General features: G+C 41.2%; 1 protein-coding gene across 2 annotated transcripts in view; it reads right to left on the bottom strand.

Moving 5' to 3' along the window:
• CADPS (calcium dependent secretion activator) overlaps window positions 1–25,399 on the bottom strand; it is a 407,683-nt gene that overhangs the window by 224,935 nt on the left and 157,349 nt on the right. For both annotated transcript variants that reach the window (XM_063122067.1, XM_063122066.1), the window contains exons 4-6: window positions 23,004–23,084; window positions 9,203–9,439; window positions 6,376–6,497 (exon numbers count right to left, since the gene is read on the bottom strand). In XM_063122067.1, coding sequence (XP_062978137.1) covers window positions 6,376–6,497; window positions 9,203–9,439; window positions 23,004–23,084 — 440 coding nt within the window. The remainder of the gene's footprint in view (window positions 1–6,375; window positions 6,498–9,202; window positions 9,440–23,003; window positions 23,085–25,399) is intronic.

Genomic DNA, 25,399 nt, shown 5'->3' with positions numbered 1-25,399 from the left:
AGGCACTGCCTGGACTCATTCAGGTATCTTCAGCCACAGACTGACTCTCTCTCTTTCTCTCTTTCTCTCACACACGCACATGCACGCGCGCACACACACACACACACACACACACGCATGCACACACACAGGCTATAGGGCAGTATAGAAATGCAGGTAACTCAAGGCACATGTTTTACTGGTATAAGCAGCATTTATGAGATTCCACCAGCTGTAATGGATTTAAATAGCCATTTCATATAGCTGTGTTGTCAAAGATATTGTCATCTGAGAAATGCAGTCCTGGGATTTAATAAGAGTGAGAGATACAGGGAAGAATTAAAAAGGGGAAAAAAGCAACACCCCAAAAATTGGAATGGCCTTTCTGGAATGTCTAATGAAGACTTTAAACTGTCCTTTCCGCATCGCAGCTTATATCATCAGTCTCAGAGTAGCGGCAGTGGAAGTGAATGTAATGCCCATCATGGTTTGCTGGACAGTGCCTGCTTTAGGCCTCATTTGTGCTTGACTGTGCTATGTTTATCTCTGCCTGATTCCTTGCTCCCATACCAATTAGCTGCATTCCTTATCTTGAAGGAATGTCTAGAGAAACTGAAAGAACAGCGACCTTTAAAGTGAAGAAATGGAAGTGTCTTGGTATATAATTCATTTCCAGCTTAACTGTTCATTGGACTGTTAGTGCACACAAAGCCACACGCACGCAGGAAAGCTGTGCATGGATAGCGGTTCCTACCGAATAATGTCATCTTGCCATTCAGCAACTAGATGGCACTAGTGAGCTTTGGATGTTCTTCTAAGTTCTCCCAGTAGCTGCAGCTAACTCACCCCTAAACTAGCCGTAGTCTCTTGTGAATTTCTTGATGACCAGATTTTGCTGCAGGAACACTCCATACAGCACCAAGGAGACATTACAGCTACAGTGATCATATAAAATTTACTAAATGTTCCAAGGAAAATAAAATGCATGTAATTAAGTACTCTGTACTTGTTTGTCTACCATTCAGAATTCAGACTTAATGCTATTTTATTGAGACAGAGGAATGAAAATAGAATGCCAATGATAATTTGATTTGAGTAATTGTTAGAATTTACTTATGTGGATAAAAAAATAACTCCTTTTAGATGCAAAGAGAAAGGATGTTTACCCCAGTCCATGGGTGCATGTAGTTTGATGTTCTTGCACCTGCTAAACCCTTCCAACATTCATTTGAATGGAAACAGGAAATACGTGTATGGGTTCATTTGTGAATGTAAAACAAGCTACTATCTCTATTGAAATCAACGGGATAGCTCCCTGTGTGCACTAGATTTTTCATACCACTCTAAATAGGATGGCTACGATTACGGGGCAAACTCAAAAGAAAAGAAAAGGCCTCAAACAGGGATGGATGAATCTGTTAAATTTGATTCTACTCAGGCCTTAGCTAGACCTAAGGTTTATCCCGGGATCGTCCCAGGGTCATCCCTGTTCATGTAAATGACACACAGGGGATCCCGAGAGCAGGCAGGGACGACTCTGGGATAATCCCGGGATAAACCGTAGGTTTAGCTAAGGCCTCAGTTACTCATTTTTCCAATATTAAGTTCACTCCATACCATTTCCGCATCTGTATGCAGGTTCCCCCTAAAAGACAGCATGAACATTCATACATATTCTGTTGTGCAGTTTTCCCAATATACACATTTTTGTGCACTTTCCAAATGTATCTATTTTTTCAAAGCATTTCTCCTAATAAAATGTATTTTGTGTGCACCTTCCCCTTTTCTATGCATTTTATGCCTTTTTTTTATTTGTGAACTGCATCACAACTTTCAGAAAAGTGTGGATATAATTTATATAACTGTGTTGTAATTTGTGCATATATTTGGAAGGTGTGAATTTGGTAAATTTGTAATCAAACGTGACCCAAATGAATTTTTCACCCATCCCTAGTTTTAAACCACACCGATGTTCATCATTGGGCACAGGTCTTCTGGACAAAAATTAAAAGTTGTACTATGTTCAAATCACCCTTTAATTCTGTTTTGATCACTTATGGTTGTTGAAGAAACGGTGTGTGGGTCAATTTCCCCCTACCCTCTCTCTTAGACAAGCAAAGATCAATCCATCAAAAGTCTCTTCTATGTCTTTCAGTCCAACAAAGTGTTGACCATGTGACCTTTAAAATACAGACATTGCTACATTCCATACATTGTCATTCATATTTCAACACAAGTTCTCACACAGTATCTCTGACATCCTGTCAAAGATAGAGGAACACATGCTAAAAAACCAAGAAGTCAGTTGAGAATTATGTAGACTAAAAATTGCCTACTTTTTAAGTAACCACATCTACAAATGCATCTACAAACGCACACAGTCTTGACACTAGGAAAAGATGGTAAATAGGAAATGTTTAGCACATTTTGGGGGTTATTAAGACCTCTAATGACAGATGAAAAACAACAACAACCTACTGCAGGGCTAGACAAGGGGGGTTGAGGGGGATGATCTTGCAATTTTATGATCGCGAGATCATCCCCCTCAGTCCACATGCGGCGCATGGTGTCCCAGGAGGAAGAGGATGTTGCGGCTGCCATTTTTTTAAAGGTGCAGGAGCTGGAGCGCACCAGCACTCCAGCGCAAAGGTTAGGCTTTGGGTTTTTTTAAAAATAAAGCCCTGACCCGGCTCCCCCCACCCCCGATGGGCACGGAGCACTTGCAGAGCTCTGTACCCCAGTTACTCACGAGGAGCCAAGACAAAACCGTGACGATGGGCCACACGTCCCACGGTCTCAGGATCATCCCGAGAACACAGAAAAAAACAGAATTAAAGGGTAGGGCGATATCCCAGGGCAAGGGAGGGGTTGTCCCTCCCTGCTCCCAGGATGCCCTGTGTGTCATGTGGACGCACAGGGATGATCCTGGGACGATCCCAGGGATATCGCCCCATATAGACATGCCCCTAGATTCTGCAAACTACAAGGAGTTTAAGACCCCTGCCTGAAACCCTGGAGAGCCACAATCCATTTTTGTGTTGATAATACTGGAATTGATGGACCAATGTTTTGACTCAGTAAGAGGCAGTTCCCCAAGTTCCTACAGCTTTGCCAATGAAAATGTTCCCAGATTCTATGCTTTAATAATCATGACCCAGAATGAAAGATAAAAAATTATCATCTGCTTTGTTTCTTTTTTGGGTGAGTGAAAGGTGATAAGCAGTTTCTCAATATTAGGAAGATGGTTAGCTGACTCAGCTTTTCCAGAAAGCCAAAGCAGAGCAAGTGGAGCATAGCCACTGAATGCAGAACTGTTTCTCAAGGGTATTGGTTGTCCTCTGCAAATTTGTAGATAAAGATGTGGAAGATCATTGGAGAATTTAAAGTACAGTCCTAGACCTACTCAAAAGTCATTTCCACTAAATTCAACAGGAATTACTTCCAAATAAGTGTGTATAGCATTGTAGCCTCAGATTCAAACTACATGATGTGGTGATAGTGCAGCTTGTAGCTGAATGTTAGCTTTAAGGTTAGCTCCCTTACGTTGACTCTCCAGCCTAGCTTGGTGCTGGCGTAAATAAAAAACTAACCCTGAGCTACACGCCAAGCGATTAGCTTAACATGTAATTTGACTCTCAGTCTCTGTGGGAAAGGTATCATTTTGATAGCAGGAGCAAACCTGACACGGCAAAGCCATTCCCCTGTGAGGTCTCTTGAAATGAGGCTACATTTCCCCCCCTTGTTCCCTTGAAAAAACGGCAGTGTGGGGGAGGTAAATGCTGGGCAGGTTTTTGGCTTCAACCTGTCATGACTTTCCTTCAGGGACCCTTTGGTAATGAGAGTCTGACTTGATTCTGCCATGGCAGAACACATTTCTTTTCATGTTGATGTAGAGCTTTTCAGCCGCTGTTGAAATTCATAATAAACAAAGAGTCATGAAAAAACGCAACGCTGAAATGCAAAATGTGATCAGCTAATCCCAATCAAAGGGGCCTGTGAGCAGCTTGCCGTTAGATGCCTCACAAGAGCTGATCAGACATGAAAAAGAAAGGCTTTTGAAACGTGTGCCAGTAAATTGAAAATAAACATCAGAAGAGATTTTTTAAAAAATCTTAATTAAGCGGGCCATTAAAGCATGTAGAGTGCTTCTCCTTCGATGAACAAACAATGAAGTATGCCAACATTTAGCCCTTGAGTCGAGTCAGGGCTCAAAGTGGTTTAAGTTTGGCCTCCAAATACAACAGGAATGAACTGGCAGAATCCTGACATTGTAGAACAGACTGTTCCATTTGTAAATGGACTGTGGTAGGTGATTGAAGATTTTAACTGCTTTCTTGGGTAAAAACCAAACAAATCTCCATGCAGGTAAAAAAACTAGCACAGAAAAGAATGGACTCTGCTGTTCTGCTAGTTTTCTACTGTAGAGGTTTTATTTTTTACACAATTAAAAAATGCATCACCAACTGGCTACCTAATTTTAGTAGTAGGAAATAAGCTTTATCTAGATTAAATGTAAGGGAAATGAAACTTGCAAAACACCTGCAAAAGTGTTTAGCATGTTAAGGGAATGAAAGATCACTTTAATAATCACAGGTTCTTTTTTTAATAGCAGGGAAGCTTCATTTCAGGGCTGCTTTCAGGACAGAATTTGTTGAAGTGTGAAAAAAGTTTATGAATGACATGATTTACCATAAACTAGCTTATAAGAATGGTCAAGCTCAGTCATTTCACTTAGAGGTGAAGAAATGCAGACCATCATCAGGCTCTTGTATACATGGTGCAGCAAAGGTGACTGGATATATCACAAAGGAATGGAATACATCAGATCTGACTTAGGCCTTAAAATTCCATCCCTCCATTCAAATCCTCCACTGAATTCAACTGATGAAGAAACACAGGATCATTTTCTTTGGGATTTTGGGATCTATATCAAAATTTGGCAGATATTGATGTGATCTCCCAAATGGAATTTGCAGAATTCACAAAATAAACACATCTGTTCACACAATGCAAAAGTGCCAAATCTCAGTGGTGTGGCGTATGCACATGTGTCATTTCCAGTTTTGCCATGCAATATTGCGAGTATGGTGCAAAAGGGTTACAATACTGCAAGAATGCAGATGGCTTGATGTCAGAGTTAAAACAGAAGGAGGGTGCAGCTATCAGAAGAATACATAACGCTAGCTGAAATCAGCATGAGAGCTGGCACAGGATGCGTAATTATTGAAATATGCTACATGTTTCAGAGAAGGAACCTGAATCGCTTGAATCTTAAAATTCAACCCACATTCCGCATTTTTGCAAATTTCAGTGGCAGCACTAAGAAATCGTCATGCAGCAGGAACAGCACTGCTTAGAAGCTTGTCTAGACAGATGAACTATTGATCGACAGCCTAAATGACAACTAGGACTTAGCTGAAGGCGCCAAGATTGCTCTTTAATATCTCTTTTCTGCACCTGGTATATTAGAGAAGGGTGGGGGGAATTACTGCAAAACCTGATACTGAAATAGAAGGACCAGGGTAGAAACAATGCTCATTACGCTTTATGATAGATGTGAACAGGCTGGTAGATTTAGACTGTATTAGAGCAGCTGTTTGGGGACCAGCTGTTTATAGTACACACACTGTTGGGAGTAGAACACTCCTGGATAATGAAAAAAAATGATGGGTTTTTTTACATTAAGGTTCAGAACAGCCATTATTTTAACTCTGTGTCTAGCAACTATGTCTTTTCCCCCTTTTTTACTTTAGAGTAGACAAAAGGGCACCAATCTGGATCTTAAAATCTGGATTGAAGGCACTGCATCTACTCTAGAGTAATAGTGAAATAAATAAATAAATGCGTATTTTCAAACCTTGAGAATTTGTGAGTTTTCCTCCTAAATAAACATTCTATTTGCATTTTTGCACTTCGGGTTATGAGCTGGGGAAATTCTGATCACAAAAAGTAAAATAAAATGCAATGAAATTCTCATACAGCCCTACAAAGAATGGTTCCTTCCCATATCTTCAAAAGCAACCTGAAAGCTTAGAATTCTGGGAAGAGGGTGAAATAATTAGGAGTTTTTAGGCCACACTGCAATAAAATTTCTTCTACAGAACAGAATACAGAATCAGCAGGAATTTGTGCTAATTTTGAGTCTTCATTTCAGCAAAGCAATTCAGCATATACTTAATGTGAAGTACTTGTGATATGTCCCACTAACTTCAACTAGACTAAAGAACATGCTATAAGCCCTTGCTGACTCATGGCTTAGGATTTGTTAATTCAAGGCATGGAGAACTATATTCCTTATGTAGAAGGCAGAGACGATAATTAACTATGTGTGTTCTTTCTGCTTGTGGCATGGCTGGAAAAGAATAAGAAATTTGATGGAGGTCAAGAAAAACTTACGTTGGTTTTGATGCCTCAGCCTGATCTGTCTGTAGTTTTTCTCCTCCCTCCACTTCCATAGTGCAATATACAATGCGGTTGGGTGCTAAGGATTTGAGACCCTGAACTTCCATGATGACAACCTATTAAAAGAAGAAGAAAAGCATCTTGAAGGATGTTCTGCATTTAGCGATCAGCTCTGGAAACAAGAGCAATTTATAACACTTTTGAGAGGGTACTGGTCAGGTGAGGCACGCATCCAAAAGTCTACTGTGGTAGACCAGGGATGGGCAAATATTGGGCTTGTGGGATCTATTTTGATTTTTTCTAAAACCACGAGATCCATCAAATGAAGCCAGGCACAAAAGGCAGACACTTAGAATTAAATAATTCTAAGCCCAGGAATTTGTTAGGAGTACCTGAACTGAATGGAGTTCATGATCTTTCTACACAAAAATCCATTCTTGGTTACCCAACTTTTCTTCATTTCAACAGTATAATTTAGAGCAGAGGGTGGGGGTCATATTGTTGCTGCTATTGTTAAAAAGTCAGGAGAAAGAAACCCTTACTGGTGTACTGCAAATTACCTAGGGATCTACCAATAGACTCAGAACCATCTTCTGCCCACTCCTGTATTAAACTACTTTGTGGTATGGGACATAGTTCACTTGAATGATCTAGAACTATAGTTTTGCAAGCACATGGCTTTGATGTGCCTGCTCTCTGCTTGTGGCATCGTGTAGTCCTGCTAGTATTGCTGAAATCTCCTGCTTCCCTTTCCCAGCACAAAAATGCATGCACCAAAGTCCTGCTGCTCAGCCTCTGCATCCCCTTTCAAAGCGCGAGTTAAAATAACAGCCTATAGTCTATTGGGGAAACCGCCCAGACAGCTTCGGCTGTGGGGCGGTATATAAATGTAATAAAATAAATAAATAAAATAAAGCACAGCCTTGCTCCTAAAACAGTGGGGCTGGTTACAATAGGGTACCATATGGGTTCCATACCATAAGGCTCAGAGGCCATGGCAATTCAGGAAAAGAAGCACAGGAGTGTGTGTGTGTGTGCGTGTGTGTGTTTGTATGGCTCTGAACCTGTGTGCATAAATGAACATTTGTCAGACAATGCATATTTCCTTGTATCTATCTATCTATCTATCTATCTATCTATCTATCATCTATCTATCTAATTGGATCTTTTTGTGTCTTATCTTGGAGAGAAGGAGAGATGCAGGAACATGTAAAACTGGTAGGAAGTGGCATAACTTAGACTTCTCAATCTACATGTTGAACAACAAACAACACGACATTATCATTCAATAAAAACAAACTGTGCATTTATAAATGTTAAAATTATATGTGTGAATCTAAACTGAACTTTTACGAAGACTTATGTTCCCTGCAATTTTCTTTTTTCTCCTTTCTCCTTTTTTCTCCAGATCTCCTGACTTGGAAATCAAGGCTCCCTGCAAAATGCAGGCGACACCTCTAATTAGCAATAATCAAATTCAGAGCACGCAAAGAAAGACAATTAAGTAATTCAGACACCAGTGTCAAAAAAAAGTCAGTCCCTGTGAAACAACTCTAATGAATATTACATTACCAAAAGACTTATTTTTGACTCAAGCAGATCAACATTTTCCCTGCAATACACCAAGTAAACTTTATTGTTCACTGAAATGAAGAGGTTGCAAACATATAAAGTATACTGTAACAGAGTCAAACACATAACCCTTTCCAGGTTATGTATGGCCTGACTGACATGAAAACTGTATGGTGTGGGAAATGGTGTATCATGGCTCTTCCCATGCCCCTCTGGTAATATTCAAAGAGAGGTGGTTCTGCATGTGCATTAACTGATGTGGTCACTTTCTACACCATGAGCAATACTGGTTTGAGGAGTAACCACATCAGTTGGGCTCCACTGATGATTGCCTCATTTCATGTGTTACCAAGACACTGTGGAAAGTAGCTGCACCTTTGAAGCTCCCTTGCGGTTCAGGTAAGTTTTGAATTTGGCCTATAACTCAATATGATTACCTAAACTTGAACCCAAGGCATGAAGGCAAAAGTACACATTACAGTGAATAAGGAATTAATACCAACAATAGCAATTCCCATGTCAAGTTCCTCCTCCACCTTAATGTCTGTTTCTACAACCCCTCCCTCTGTCCGGACACCATTAGAATGTGTGTTTGCCCACCTCTAGCTCCACATCAATGGCTTCTGCTGGTAGAATTGAGGATGCGCATATCAAACTGACATCAAGAAACAAGGTACAGTATGTTGAACTAGGCATTAAGGAAGATGCAACTCAATTCAGGGCTGACATTTTTGGTGACAGCTCTGAGTTACATGGCCACAGCTGGCCTTAGCAAAGCTTTTTCCAATTATAAAAAGATGCTTTTGAGTTTTTATACATGATTGGGAATTAAACAAGGAGAAGCAATGGTTATCTCCATGATAATAGATTTGATTACACAATGAAGTTGTTTATATAAGTGGGTGAACAGTGAAGAAAAGAAAAGAGGAGCATTTTGTTTCCATCTAGTTCATCTTATGTAATATTTTCAATGGGTTGACAAAGCATGTTGGGTATCTCAAGTTTGCAGACAGCAGGTGTCACTCAGAATTTATTATCCCTAACTGTTCCAAGAAACTATGGAAATCCAGCATGTGTAAATCAGGGTCATTGATTCAGAATAGTCTTTCTGCTGGGATACTGGGGACACAAAGTTTTTATTTCAAAGTCTGATTAGATAGATGTTAATTGCTGATTTTTAAAAATAAAATAAAATGCACGAACACTGCCAACATGTCTCACTGATCTGAATAAAAGTTTTACATTTTACCTCCAAGGAAAAAGACAGCACAACATCTGACTTGGAGAGCTGGTTTTCGTTTTCTTCTCCCATGTCGATGATTGAGGTGTTGTGACTGCGTTTTAGTTTTTGTAACTTGAACTCAGAGCCACCTTTGGACACTGGCATGCTTTCCAGGTTTGCCATTAGCAAATTGACCGATGACTTCAGTTCCTCAATATACATGTTTTCCATTTCTTTGGATACAAATTTAGGAAATTTGCGCTCCTGTGATTGGAAGAAAAAAAAATTTTTTTTTCACGTATAATCAACAGCATCAGATTGACATATATTTATAAAGATATTAGCAGTTTATCTGTAAACTATATCCAAACCAATAGGCACCAACAATATAATCTGATAAAATTATCAGTCATAGTAGCTTGTAAAGTTGACTTTATCTGTTTTTATTGTCTTTTTAAACTTTTAACGTTTTAAATGTATTTGATATTTGTTGTATTTTATGGTTATAATTGTGCACTGCCCAGAGTCTCGGCTAATGGGCAGTATAAAAATGTAATAAATAAATAAATAAATAAATAAATAAATAAATAAGACTTTTAAAATAGGAATATGTCTTCAACTGCCAATTGATACTGGGCCTGTTCAGACGACATGCTAAGTCATGGACAGGCTGCTAATCCTTTTGCAGCAAATGGTTAGTGGGCGTGTTTAAACCGTGGTTATGTAGCCATTGTGGTTAGGAATGGTTCACACAACATGTTAAGCCATGATGTTTAGCTCAAAAAGCTTAAGCACGTGGCTTAGTGTGTCATCTGAACAGGGTCACTGTATGGAAGGGTTCTACATATCTAGCCAGAATAAGGAGGTGTCATGCCACAATGGATACATGCCTAGACATGGAGGGGATGTCGCTCCTGAATGCTCCCCCATGTCTCATGTAGCAAAATGCCTTGGCCAGCCCTAGTAAGACGTTTGAGGGCCTTTTCACCCATGCCCTTGTAACCCTCTGCCCCTTTTTGGCCAATACGCCATTGCTTCTTTGTCACAACTGTGTGCCCCCCCCCACTTTATTCTTGACACACTTTATGGATGCTTCTCCTACAGCAGGCCTAACAAAGCACAGGCTCCAGTGTATTTAAGAGTTTAATCTAGGATTTGGATCTGACTCTCAGAAATCTCCCTAGTGTTTTTAACACTCTGAGTTGATAATCTTATTATGCTTTTCACAGGCTAATGACGGATCTAATAGATGAAATAAGGAGAAAGAGGAGGAGGTTATAACGGGGACTTTCCAAAGAGATCTATTTGAGATATGTTTATCTCTTCTAGAAGTGACAAATTTCAGTGGTCATTGATGCCATTATACCGTGTCTATGTGTTTTAACTATAATATAACAACTACTAATATTAGGATCTCTTTGTTTACAAGTAAAGTACAGTCCTAGTGACTGGATTTGTTGGGAGACTACATTGGGTGGGAGTGCATGGTAGAAGTTTATTAAATGGTTTTTACTACCAGTGGTAAAGTTTAGCCCACCTTTGCAGGAAAATATTGGGGAGCCAAAGTAACCTCTCACATCATCCCTAGCACATGTCCCACTGCTACCTGGGAATTCACATGGCAGCAGAAGGTAGCGTTTGGGCAGTAACCCTAAGCAAAGGTAGGATGGGGTTAATTGGATCAGTTGAGCACTATCATTGAGCCCAAATCTCTCCCCACACTGGTGCTTTCTGAGACAAAAGGAGGTCAAGCCCTTGGTTTCCCTTCAAAGTGAACTCCAGGAGAAGAGGGAGGAAGAACTGGGCTCTGTGGCAGCTAAAATCCCTCCCAATGCTCACCAGTGCCGAGTGTGGAAATGGACTGGATGAAGTCATTGAACTGAGACTCAATCCATACAACATGGAGGTAATGTTAATGGGTGATTTATCTGCTCAGCTAAGTGATGTTCAACCTGTTCCGATTGGGGGACAGAGATATAGCCTAGCTACAGTTATCCATGCTCTGATAAATCTCTCCTGGATTACTGCAGTGTATTATGCGTGGGGCTGACTTTGAAAACAATCTGGAAAATTCAGCTGGTCCAAAACAAGGCAGTGAGATTGTTAACGGGGATTGCCAATGTGATCATATTATGCCAGTACTTTTCTATCTGCACTGGCTTCAGTCCATTTCCAGGCCCGATTCAAAGTGCTGGTATTAACATTCAATGCCCTAAATAGCTTGTGGCCAGGCTACCTGAAGAATTGTCTCCTCCCATGTATACCTGACCAGACCCTAAGATCATTTTCAGTGGTCTTCCTCTGAGAGCTCTCACTAAAGGAACTGAGGTGGTGATGGCTACTAAGAGGAGGGCCTTTTCTGTTGTGGCACCCGGTTGTGGAATGAGCTTCCCCGAGAATTCCCCAGATAAAGTGGCAGTTACGGGAACTCTGGGGGAAAGTGACCACGTCATACTTGAATTCTTGATTAGGAAGGAGACAAAAGTCGAGCGTAGCCATACACGTACTCTGGATTTTAGGAAAGCTGATTTTAATAAACTCAGAACTATAATAAGTAAGGTCCCGTGGCAAGGGAGCCTAATGAGAAAAGGAGTGCAGGATGGGTGGGAGTATTTAAAAAATGAAATTTTAAAGGCACAGTTACAAACAATTCCAACAAGGAGAAAAGATAGAAGACAACAGAGGAAACCAATGTGGCTCCACAAAAAGCTTATTGATGAACTGAAAACAAAAAGGGATACATATAGGAAGTGGAAGGAAGGCCAGGCTACAAAAGAAGAGTACAGACAAGTGGCGCAGAAGTGCCGAAATGGCGTCAGGAAGGCTAAAGCTCAGAATGAGCTGAGATTAGCGAGGGATGCTAAAAGCAATAAAAAGGCTTTCTTCAGATACATGAGTAGTAAAAGACAGAGGAAAGAAATGGTGGTTCAACTGCTTAATGAGGATGGCAAATTGATAACAGACGACAAAGAAAAGGCTGAAGTGCTCAATTCCTACTTTGCCTCGGTCTTCTCCCAAAAGCGGGTCTATGACCCCCCTGGAAAAAGTGAAGCAGAAGTTGAGGGGGCAGGATTGCAGTTTGAGATTGATAAACAAATGGTCAAAGAACACCTAATTTCCTTGAATGAGTTCAAATCTCCAGGGCCCGATGAACTGCATCCTAGAGTAATGAAGGAGCTAGCAGAAGAACTCTTCAGAACCTTTGTCTATTATCTTTGCAAAATCATGGAAGACGGGTGAGGTGCCGGATGACTGGAGGAGGGCTAACGTTGTCCCTATCTTCAAAAAGGGCAAAAAGGAGGAACCTGGGAACTACAGACTAGTCAGTCTGACATCCATCCCTGGGAAAATTCTGGAGCAGATTATAAAGAAGTCAATCTGTAAACACCTTGAAATCAATGCAGTGATTACTAGAAGCCAACATGGATTTGTCAGGAACAAATCCTGTCAGACTAATTTGATCTCATTTTTTGATAGGATAACCTCCCTTGTGGACTGTGGGAATGCTGTGGACGTCATATATCTTGACTTCAGCAAAGCTTTTGACAAAGTACCACATGACATTCTGATAAACAAACTAGCTAAAAGTGGGCTAGATGGAACAACTATTAGGTGGATTCACAGTTGGCTACAGAATCGGACTCAAAGAGTACTTATCAATGGAACCTACTCAAACTGGGGAGAGGCAACGAGTGGGGTGCCGCAGGGCTCAGTCCTGGGCCCAGTGCTCTTCAACGTTTTTATTAATGATTTGGACCAGGAGGTTCAGGGAACGCTGATCAAATTTGCAGATGACACAAAATTGGGGGGGATAGCTAATACCCTGGAAGACAGAAACAAACTTCAAAGTGATCTTGATAGGCTAGAGTGCTGGGCTGAAAACAACAGAATGAAATTTAATAGGGATAAATGACAAATTCTACATTTAGGGAATAGAAACCAAATGCACAGTTACAAGATGGGGGATACTTGGCTCAGCAATACTACAAACAAGAAAGATCTTGGAATTGATGTAGATCGCAAGCTGAATATGAGCCAACAGTGCGATATGGCTGCAAGAAAGGCAAATGCTATTTTGGGCTGCATTAATAGAAGTATAGCTTCCAAATCACGTGAGGTACTGGTTCCTCTCTATTCGGCCCTGGTTAGGCCTCATCTAGAGTATTGCGTCCAGTTCTGGGCTCCACAATTCAAGAAGGACGCAGACAAGCTGGACCGTGTTCAGAAGAGGGCAACCACGATGATCAGGGGTCTAGAAACAAAGCCCTATGAAGAGAGACTGAAAGAACTGGTCATGTTTAGCCTGGAGAAGAGAAGATTGAGGGGAGACATGATAGCACTCTTCAAATACTTAAAAGGTTGTCACACAGAGGATGGCCAAGATCTGTTCTCGATACTCCCAGAGTGCAGGACACGGAATAACGGGCTCAAGTTAAAGGAAGCCAGATTCCGGCTGGACATCAGGAAAAACTTCCTGACTGTTAGAGCAGTGCGACAATGGAATCAGTTACCTAGGGAGGTTGTGGGCTCTCCCACACTAGAGGCATTCAAGAGGCAGCTGGACAACCATCTGTCAGGGATGCTCTAGGGTGGATTCCTGCATTGAGCAGGGGGTTGGACTCGATGGCCTTGTAGGCCCCTTCCAACTCTGCTATTCTATGATTCTATGATTCTATGAGAGGCTCATATGCTGGCTCTGCTGTACTCTTTTCAAGGCCAGGTGAATTCCAGGCATTTTAGTATTTCAGTTTCTGTAGTTTTAAATCTATTACTGTATTTTATATCTTTGCACTGCTGCTGTGTTTTTTTGGTTACTAATTTTATTTTACACCTTCCTTTTAAACTTGCACACATTTTATTGTGTTGTATTTTATGGTTTTAATTGCTGTGAACTGCCCAGAGAACTTCAGTTGCTGGATGGTACAGAAATAATTAAAAATAAATAAAATTCTGTGTTTTATCCGAGTCAGGCAAACATGTAACACAAAGAAGAAGTGAACAAAACAGCTAATGTAAATCCTACATTATTCTCTTTTTGGAATTGACCTGGAGCATTTATTTTGACATTAGAATTTAAGGAATGGCGAAGTTGTACATAGAATGAAGAGTGAATTGAATGAGTTTTGTGGATGGGGGCTTGAATTTCTAAGAATCAGAATCTCTAAGAAAGAAGATACCTTATATATTTGCATATGGCTCTTATACCAAAACGTCTGGCATGAGTGTTATAAATTTATTAATATATTGATGGGAGTAGGCAAATAGTGTCCAGTTAAATGAAAGAAGAAATGTAAAAAAAGTAAATCAAATAAAATGGTCACCGACTCTTGAGGCCCAGATCCTGGTGTCTGAATGAGACCCAGTTGAAGATTGAAGGGAGACATGATAGCACTCTTCAAATACTTAAAAGGTTGTCACACAGAGGAGGGCCAGGGTCTCTTCTCGATCATCCCAAAGTGCAGGACACGGAATAATGGGCTCAAGTTACAGGAAGTTAGATTCCGGCTGGACATCAGGAAAAACTTCCCGACTGTTAGAGCAGTATGACAATAGAACCAGTTACCTAAGGAGGTTGTGAGCTCTCCCACACTAGAGGCATTCAAGAGGCAGCTGGACAACCATCTGTCAGGTATTCTTTAGGGTGAATTCCTTGTATTGAGCAGGGGGTTGGACTCAATGGCCTTATAGGCCCCTTCCAATGCTACTATTCTATGATTCTATGATCACCACAGATGACAGGAAACAGGAAAGGTTCTTCAGTTCTGAGACTTAACTGTGTAATAATATTTTCCTCCAAAGAAACTAATCCAAGGGCAGCCACAAAATTCCACATGCACCGGATGCCGCCCCTGGCCCCTGCATAACGTGCCCAAGATATTTAATAAAGGACTTTCAGTTGTATTTATTTGTGGCCCACCTATTAGCAGAAGAGCTTAAGAATCCATCAGCATACATATTAAAATCAATCACAAAAGTCATTCCACTCCCTTCTCACTCTATATACAACTTTGCCATTTTACGTCCTGTCTAATTTTCATCGTGAATTATGAAAACACTTCATACTGATCCATATCTGACTTCTGAATCATGCCTAGGGCCTGAAGATTAAGTACTTGTCGCCAGCAAATTTCTCTTTTAATGAAGAGACAATGGGAAGTATGTAACCAAAATCTCTCCATTGGGGCACCATGAGAAATAAAATATGACAGGAAGGCTACAGAAAGAGTTTCTCATTAAGACGTTACTTAATAAATGAGATGCTCTTTATCACTGAAAATTTTTCAATGCTTGACAGAAACGCATGCCTTTCGATGTGACATTTGAGGCAAGGAATGCAGGATAATGGGAAATTATGGCCATCTGTTAATTTCTACGAAGTTTCTGATCAGATCCTGCTCCTTTTGTCTTTTTTAATAGGCTTACTTATTAGTCTGTAAGGCACTTACATAATTATTACCCAATCGAATAAAGTAAGTCTGGCTGTATGAGCTCTACTAACTAACAGAATTTGAAATCCTGTGACCCATCCTCTTTATTCCTCTGGGCAACACCATCTTTTCGAACCAACTATGGGAAGATCAGGGCTGGCTCTCCCATTGAGGCAAGGTGAATCACTTGCTCAGGCGGCAGGTTGAAGGGAGTGGCAGAACGAGCCCCTGGCACCCACACGTCCACCTCCACCCTCCCTCCATTGCCATCTGCTGCTCTTCAATCAGAGAGGAAGCTGGTTGCCAGCCGACACAGAGTGTCCTCCTTCCAAAGCCGTTCAGCTGCTGCACCACCAGGGCTGGCTGAAAGTGATATGAAAAGAAAGAAAAGGAACAACTTTCTGCTCAAAGACACTGTTACACCTGAAGCGGCATAACGGCCCTATCTTTAGTCAGAGTGAGGTGGCTGCCTTGGGCAGGGCACAGCTGATTTCATGTTGTCATGAAAAGCCAGCAAATTGATACATCATCATCATCATCGTTGTCGTCGTCGTTGTCGTATTTTTACTCCCAGGAGATAGGATTTTCTATCTCAGGTGCTGAAGTAACTTAATCACCTTTGGGCTTGGGGAAGGGAGCACAATTTGCTCTTCCATCTCAGGCAGTGAAACGTCTTGGGCTTGGGGAAGAATCCATTTAAGTTTCTAAAACTACATATACCTATAGGCTACTATGTTTCATGCCTTGCAGTAAAAAAAAACAACAAAGTCAGGCATTTGATCACGTGAAGCATTCCCTTCCAACACACAGAAGAGGCATATTGCAGGTATGTGTTTGAAGAATCCACATATGGCAGGGACGAAGTCTACTTCCTGCCATACACATGTTCACTGTATGTATTGGGAGCTGACCTAGGCCTTAGCTTGATCTAAGGCTTATCCCGGGATCATCTCGGGGTCATCCCTGTTTATGTAAATGACACACTGGGGACCCTGGGATTAGGCAGGGACAACCCCGGGATAAACCTTAGGTCTAGCTAAGGCCCTAGTGTCTGAAAAGGGACAGAATGCCCCTTCAAGAAAGATCCACTACAGTTCTTCTCTAAAGACCTAGCTATAAGGTTCATGGCTGCTGCCCATCCTTCTAGCCAATCCTCAGTACATTGCTGTGCTGATGGCCCGTGTGGCTCCCTTGTAAGAAATGTGGGGCATGATGTCATTGCATTCTGCGTTTTCCAGACCGCTCTTTTCAGGAATTGGGGAAAGGCTGAATGCAATGACATATGTCCCTCGATTTCCTTTACTAGAGCAATGTGAGGGAGTTTTGAGGATTGGTAGCAGCCATGTAACTTCTAGTTGGTGGCAGCCACAATCTCCCCGTAATGTTTAGTTGAGCCCTGAATGGAGATAAGACTTGAAAATGAGCAATCCAGCAAAGAGATAAGAGTGCTGCGATTCGTCGATTTGCTGCTAGAGATGCTATCTCTCCTAGACACAGTGCTCAATGCACCGGCAGTTAGGGAAGTAGAATTTCTAGGGGGAGGAGGTGTTCCCATCCTACTATTTGTAGGTAAGTACCATCACGGGGAACAAAACACAAGACAGAATCTCAGCATTATTCTGGTTACCGCTGGCACACCAATCAGGTACCTCACTAGCTTTCAAAATGTCCAGTGGGAAACAATGACTTCAAACCACCACTGTTGGCTAATCCTTTTAAGTTAACCCCAAAGTGTGATAAACACTTGCGATGTTCAGTGCAAGGGTATTGTACCTCTTTCAGCCTGAAGGGCGAATTCAGAACTTTCAGAGCTCTGAGGGATGACATTTCAGTGGTGGGAGGAGCTGAAGGTATTTTTTTATTATTTATTTATTTATTTATTACATTTATATACCGCCCCATAGCCGAAGCTCTCTGAGCGGTGAGGGCTAAAATGCCAACATATTACCTGAAAGCTCTTTCTGCTAGTTTTAGCCTTTTAGAATGGGAAAGAAGCAATGCAAAGGCTATGAAGCCACTAAATGATCAGGGCTTGGGAGAAAGAGTCCGGGGCCAGGGGAAGGGGGCATGACCATCTGGGGAAACCCAGGGGGGTCAGACTGGGACCCAAAATGGGGCAAATGGGGCCTAAAGGCCTGAGGTTCAACACCCCTGCTCTACAGGGAAGTGGGATATGCACAGAGTGTAATGATTCACATATGTGGCATGTGTGGTGTGACATGGAAGCAAGCACACCATATTTTTTTGACATTTCCTCTTTTCCTGAGCAAATCAAGGGAATGCCAGTATCCCACAGGTGAGCTATGACTCCATGGAAAGATCAAATCCCATAAACATGGTGAGTGAAAAAGTATATCCCTTGCTGAGACTCTGCTCAACCCGCTGCTGAAACAGTGACTGGTCTGACTGTAATCATCTGGAATCAGTCACCATCGCATGCCTTTGCCTCTGAAGTTTTTTATGGTGAGCTTCAACAATGAGCAGTGTTGTGAACCAAGTTTAGTCCTGGAAAGAGCTTTCAAGCCTCAACTATGTAGATGATTTTGAGAAATGTCTTCTGACTTAGGAACTGACAGTTCCTAATGATATCAAAAAGTTCATAAAAAGACTTCTGGGAATAAAAATGAAATAAAATAATGTCACGGTTCTCCCAGGAGAACTCCTTTAAGCAAGTAGAAGAACTGTACACTGCCAATATTTGTTGCAGGCAGTATTTGAAAATTGTCAAAAAGCTTCCGTGTTAAAAAAGAATATATTTCCTAAAAAAAAAAAAAGCTTTTCCACTACAGAGGTGGCCACCCATTACATGTTTTAAGCCAGAGCATAAGGCACAGTATCTAGTTAAATAATTATTTGCCTAGTACCAATCTGTGAGGACTGCAAGTATTTGAACTAGGGGTTCTCATATCCAAATTCCACAGTCTAGCACCTGACCCACACTGACTCTCTCAAACAATCCTTTAGCATAGAAACTGAATTAATGAAACAATACTAACTTTCCTCCCAACATATCACCCTCTTGCTACTTCCTCTCTCTCAAACCACTTCTACCAAATCGTATACCTGCCCCTTCTTTTCCAATAACACATCATGTTTCTTGGTCACCCTCAGATACTCATTGGTTAAGGCCACCTCTACCTGATTGGTCAGTGACCAGATTAAAGGTACTTGAGATGTCCATTTCTCAGAAGCTGGAAGCCTCAGGCTTTGATATACTATTGCGGAGTTAAACTGAGAAGACTGGTGAACTCTTGCTTTACATTTGACTGCTCCATTTAAAAGATTGGGAATGCTAGCAGGGATTGGTGACCACCCATATGTGGGATCATTTGTTTGGTGCTTGTCATGGCTCCAGTCCAGGAGTCCTCAAATGCAAAGTCCTCAAGCACCAGTAGCTCCAAAGAGGAGATGGATCCACTACTTTTCTGAGTAGTTCCATTGACCCTGTCCGTACCCCATCTTCTGCCACCAGACTTCAATGAGCAGACCTTGGATTCCTTGGAGGAGCAGGAAAACCCAAGGTGCTGCCCTGGAGGTAGTCTCCAAAAATCCCAAACTCACTGCCTAGAACAACTGGGCTGAAAACAACAGGATGAAATTTAATAGGGATAAATGCCAAGTTCTACATCTAGGAAATAGAAACCAAATGCACAGTTACAAGATGGGGGATACTTGGCTCAGCAATACTACAAACGAGAAGGATCTTGGAATTGTTGTAGATCGCAAGCTGAATATGAGCCAACAGTGCGATATGGCTGCAAGAAAGGCCAATGCTATTTTGGGCTGCATTAATAGAAGTATAGCTTCCAAATCACGTGAGGTACTGGTTCCTCTCTATTCGGCCCTGGTTAGGCCTCATCTAGAGTATTGCGTCCAGTTCTGGGCTCCACAATTCAAGAAGGACGCAGACAAGCTGGAGCGTGTTCAGAAGAGGGCAACCAGGATGATCAGAGGTCTAGAAACAAAGCCCTATGAAGAGAGACTGAAAGAACTGGGCATGTTTAGCCTGGAGAAGAGAAGATTGAGGGGAGACATGATAGCACTCTTCAAATACTTAAAAGGTTGTCACACAGAGGAGGGCCAGGATCTCTTCTCGATCCTCCCAGAGTGCAGGACACGGAATAACGGGCTCAAGTTACAGGAAGCCAGATTCCGGCTGGACATCAGGAAAAACTTCCTGACTGTTAGAGCAGTGCGACGGTGGAATCAGTGACCTAGGGAGGTTGTGGGCTCTCCCACACTAGAGGCCTTCAAGAGGCAGCTGGACTACCATCTGTCAGGGATGCTTTAGGGTGGATTCCTGCATTGAGCAGGGGGTTGGACTTAATGGCCCCTTCCAACTCTGCTATTCTATGATTCTATGAATTCTTCCCAACCTGTCTTTATATGGAGTGAATTCTGACTCTTGCTGTGTAATAATGTCCATATCACCCCTGTTTTTTTAAGAGAGCTGCAAAGGAGAGGACATTTTATTAATAACCCATTTTTAATAAAAGGGTTCCAAGTGTCCTGTATATTGGTTGTGTGTTTTTTTAAAAAAAAGCTTCAGATATCATTGCTCTGAAGAGTTTCTGTACTGGTCTATTGCCAAGGTCCCAACTCAGGTGGTAACTTGCACCTATTTGCATTTTTCAGTGTCCCTTTCAAAAGCTAAACAGGCATCCCTGTTCATAAAGTATAATGTGTATTTCACCCTAATGTCTTATTACCGTTCATGTAAAAATATAGTAAACAGTAAGTTAAACAAACAAAAACATTCTGAAAAAGACAATATTCTTTCATCCATGATTTGGTTTTATGTAGTTTCTTAATAAAGCACAGCCCAGTATTGCACTCAAGGGGAAAGAGGGCAAATATTCCATTTTAAAACGTTGGCAATCAGAATAAATATATGGGTTTCGCTGTGCTACTAATTTTTGCAGGAATCTACTTTGGTCTAATTCATTTGTGCAAATCTTAAAATGGGTTTTATTTCCTCGGATTTTCTACCTGCTGTGACCATGTTTTTGGGAAGCAGAACACACAATGTAAGGGCAATAAGGGCAACAGAACAGGGTTCCTCCAAATGCTGTTGCTAAATAATGAATAACAATAACAATTAATAATACAGAGCCTCCCTTGGTATCTCATGAAGGGTTTGCTAAGACATCTCTCCGAGAAAGCATCATATTCGGAGATTCCGCAAAGAAGCTGAGCAAATGCTGGTACGTAAACATTGAACTTGGCACTTATCCTCCAGGGATCTGTGGCTTTCTCCGGAGGGACTCCTTGTACATCTGTGCTTCTCTAAAGTGCACTGGAGGGGTCTGGAACTGGTAATGTATTCAGCTGCATGGCTGTCAAAAGCAGTAAGGATATATCTGGCTTTGTCAGGAAAACACTGCATCATATTTGTTCTCGCAGATAGGAAGGCTTGGACACTGGTTCCAATTATTTTCTCTGAGAAGGATGAGAAAGCACCTAGCAGGCCTCCACCGTTGTGTCGTGGGGCATCTTTATGACCTTCCCCACCAGACCTTTAACCACCAATTTCTCCTTCATGCTGTTCATATCCTTTTCGGCGCAAGGGCCCATGACCCATCTTTGCAATAAAAGAAGCTCTTTCTTTCTTTCTTTCTTTCTTTCTTTCTTTCTTTCTTTCTTTCTTTTTTTCTTTCTTTCAATACTGTAACTAGACTCACAACCACCACTGTGCTTATTCTGGGCAGTATCCATGCTGGTGATCGGCTAGCTCTAAACAGTGGAAATGACTGCTAGTGCAAAGGGAAACTACTGCTTGCTAGTGCAAACCAGGAAACTAGCCCAAAATCCCACTTCTGGAGTGGGATAAGTCAGTGGAGCTCCCTTCCATGAGCTACGCTAATTTTTTTTTCCCTTCCAGAAGCAGTACGTTTGGCAAGTTTCCAGCTTAACAAAATAAAGGAAAGAAGAAGGAGGAGGAGAAGGAGGAGAAGGAGGAGAAAGAGGAAGAGGGAGAAGGAGAAGGCGAAGGAGAATGAGGAGGAACACAAAAGTACATTAACATAAATCAAAATTACTAAATAAACAAAGGAATTCACTAATTATAAATCTTAGTCTATAAGTAATATTTTCATGGAACATCTACAAAAATATGGTCTGTGTAGGAGCTCAATATATAATGAAGTAAAAATACAAATTCTGCAACATATAAAAGGAGTGTGTGCCTGATGTATGTCATTTTGTGTGTTTGTGCATATTAGTAGGAAAAAAATAGACAACTGTACTTTGTTGGAACTTTATCAAAAGTTTAAAGTGCCTCAACACAAGAAATGAATGGAAACCATGGTGTCATAATATCATTCTTCACACTGGGATTCCTTGTTCACTCCACTTGCTGAATAAGTTTAAACATACTCATGGTCTCCCTGATTTTATTAATCCACTACTCTTTAGTTGGTTGCTTTGGAAACTTCCAGTTACAAGCTATACATAACTTTGCAGCTCTATACAATTGCTTAAGAAGGTCTTTATGCAGGAATCCAGGATCATTAGGTTCATAGCTATGAAGCTGCATTGCTTTAGGAGATACCAATGGTCTAATATGAAGAAATTCCTGACAGTAATCAGCAAACATGTTCTAGCAAGACACTCACGTTGGCATACCTGGAGACTGGCTTCAACAATTACATTCTCCATACCTGCCATGGTGAGCATGGCACCACCCTCTGGTGTGTGTGACAAGAGAAAAGCCTTCCTCCCAACACTGAAGCTACAGAGGTGGGCCGGGATCATAAGCCTATGTGGCAGGGTCTTGCTATTTACTGTGTTATCTGTACAGCACCATGTACATCGATGGTGCTATATAAATAAATAATAATAATAATAATCCTGGCGGTCTCACAGTGATGCCCATCCCTTCTCCAGGCCATGGCGAAAACAGGGGTGGCTGTGGCTGGAACTGCAGTCTCCACATCTCTTTCCTATAGGAGAGGCAGGGAGGGGGTGGTCCTGCAGTCACTGAAGCCTGCATATTCCATGCATCTCTGTCCCGTAGGAAAGAGAGGGGAGGATGCTTCTGCAGCCACTTCTTAACAGAGGGGCTAGAGCCCTATTGCTGAACATTGACCGAAGCTCCCCGTCCACCCCACCTCTCTTTTCTCAAGGACAGAGTCGCGGAGGGGGGTGGGGAGACTCCCTTTCTGCAGCCAATGCTGAGAGAAAGGGTTCAGAGGACCTTCGAAGCTGCTGACCAGCAGTTTACACCATTGCTAATTGTATAATTGGCATCTCAGCTAGTTTGGTCTGAATGACTCTGATTTGTCAGAAGCTGCACTCTGCCTTAAGGCATCAGCATGCAAGTAAACTCAAGTCTGTCTTTGCAAACTGTGCAGGAAAGACCTAGTCACAAGAGGTAGTAGCATTGTCAGAACTTTTGTTACCTTGGCAATCTGGTCTGCCATTTGAAGACGTCCATCTAACTCCCGTCTGATTTGTGCTGCTTGTTCATCTGGATTGTCCAGCTGCACAAAGGGAAAACACAATCATTAATAGTGATAGAGCAATAATGAAAGAAGAAGAAAAAAACATCAGTGATGAAAAAGCAGTATTACAGCATTTCCTGGGGGTGGGGGGTGAATCATATTTCTTTTATTTACTGTGTAAGAGGCTAGGAAATATGAAAACAGTATAAGTAACATATAAATATGAAATGTTTACATGTTTTCTGTAGTACTAATTCTTCTGTTTAGTTAGGCACAAACCATTCCATATTCTCCTACTCTACCTTTTTTTAATAACTACATTTCCTATTTCTGCAGTGCCTAATTTCTGAAGATAGAGGTATCTGGTGTCAAGAACACCAAGAAATTGTACCAGGTTAGCTAGCTGTTTTTGTTCAATCCAGAAATTCAATAAGTAAATGCTCAGAAATATTCTTGGTTACTTCATAAACTCCTGGGACAAGTCCAGCTTTGGGGTTGACAGACCAGCTCAAATGAAGCCACGCACAAGTTATGCAGAGCTTTTGCATAATATGGATGCTTGCCTTGGAATTGTACCTATTCTGGATAATACAAACGTAAAGCATTATGCTATGTACAATTTTGTATGCTACTGGGGGGTGGGGGGTTATGTTGGAAGTCATATTTCAAATTGCCTTGACACACGCAATCAGACCTAAATCAATTTGCTTGCTCATCGACACACTCCCAAAACCTATAAGAGGGAACTTTGCCCAGTCCTTTATCTGTAGAAAGGGGAAGCTGAAGCAATTACTGTGGCCCACACACATTTTTTCCCCAAAGGAAGAACAAAAAGCAAAGTTCATATTCATCAAGAACTGCTATGCTGCGATTTCCTGTCAGTTTATTGGGACTCGTACGTGTCTTCTTCTTATGAGGAAACTTCACTGAAACTACCCTCTGTGGGGGTTCTTACTCTTTTGCTTCCTAGGTTCAACACCTTCTTTTTGGATTACATGCACTGTTCTGTGCCTTGCCTACAAAGGTCCAAATTAACTGTTCATGTGAGTGTGCACATGAGCATATTGGCATCCAAACAGATTCTCATTAGCAACATCTTTTTGTCTCTCTGTGGAGACCTCAAGGCTGTTTTTTAATCCACTGTTTCGATCTGTCCTGTGCAATGCTGTAAAATTGATTTTATTCCTCTCCCCTGGTGGATATTTTAGGCTGTAATTTATTGGTTATATGGCCTTTTTGGGGAGGTATTTTAATACTGCATTTTAAATATTTTATCGTTGCGAGCTGACCAGAGAACTTAGTTATTGCACAGCCAATACGAATGCCACAAATAAATAAACCCTGTTGCTTTGCTTTTTCAAGACAGACACTGTCAATCTACAGTATTACACCTTTTATAAAGAGACGTATTCAGCAATCCATCTTGCTCACAAGACATTACTACTTAAATGCACACACCCCCAAGATATTTATATTAAAGGCTTTGAAAGCTTTTATAATGTACAATCTGGCATGATGTTCATTTTGGGATCTCTTCTTCTACTCCACCTGTGTACAGATAATTGAAGCTTATTACATTATGTTACTTCCTGACTGTGGGCAAGATGATTATAGTATATGTGAGAAAAGTGACATACACCTCTTTCCCAAACTCTCAACTATTTATTATTGCAGCTGACTAGGAAAAAAACAAGACAAAAACCAAACCAAAGCAAATCTTAGATTGGAGAAAAAGAAACATTTGCAACAACTGAAAACAGTCCCTGCTTATTATTAGTTTGTATAGGCCCAAGATTATTCTGACCCTGAGGAGATTATGCAGGCTCAACTACCCATAAAAGCTTCTGAAGTCTGAAAACTTCTGCTTCTTGGTGAGGCATTTCACAAAAATAATATCCCCTTTTTTCTAATAAATAAGTTATTTAATCATCATTTCAGGGCTTGTTTATAAAATTAAGATTTTGTAATTATCCTGCTTTGGTCTGCTCAAGACAACCTCTATCCATACAAATAAGGAATTCTTTTGCAATTGTGATGGGTTATTCACAGGTCACTGTTTCTCTCTGGTACTGTGACACTTACTATAGTTGACATGATTTTATAGCTGACATTTCACGATGAAAAAGAACTGAGTCAAGAGATTACTAACTACCCGCCTGGGACTGTTAAGAAGTATTAAGGCACAATCCTATGCATGTTTAGTCTCAAAAAAGACCTACAACCCGCAGCATGCCCTAGCCATTTTACCATCTTGAAGTGATCGGAATAAATATGTTTAGGCACTGGTGCTGGGCACTCTAGGGTGGCCACTTGCACATTGCTAAAAAGAAAAAAAATGCACAAAAAAAAGATAA

The sequence above is a fragment of the Elgaria multicarinata genome, chromosome 3 (genome assembly GCF_023053635.1).
Source record: "Elgaria multicarinata webbii isolate HBS135686 ecotype San Diego chromosome 3, rElgMul1.1.pri, whole genome shotgun sequence".
NCBI classification, from domain to species: domain Eukaryota; kingdom Metazoa; phylum Chordata; class Lepidosauria; order Squamata; family Anguidae; genus Elgaria; species Elgaria multicarinata.
The sequence above is the reverse complement of the archived record's forward strand: the minus strand, read 5'-3'. Positions and strand labels throughout refer to the sequence as shown.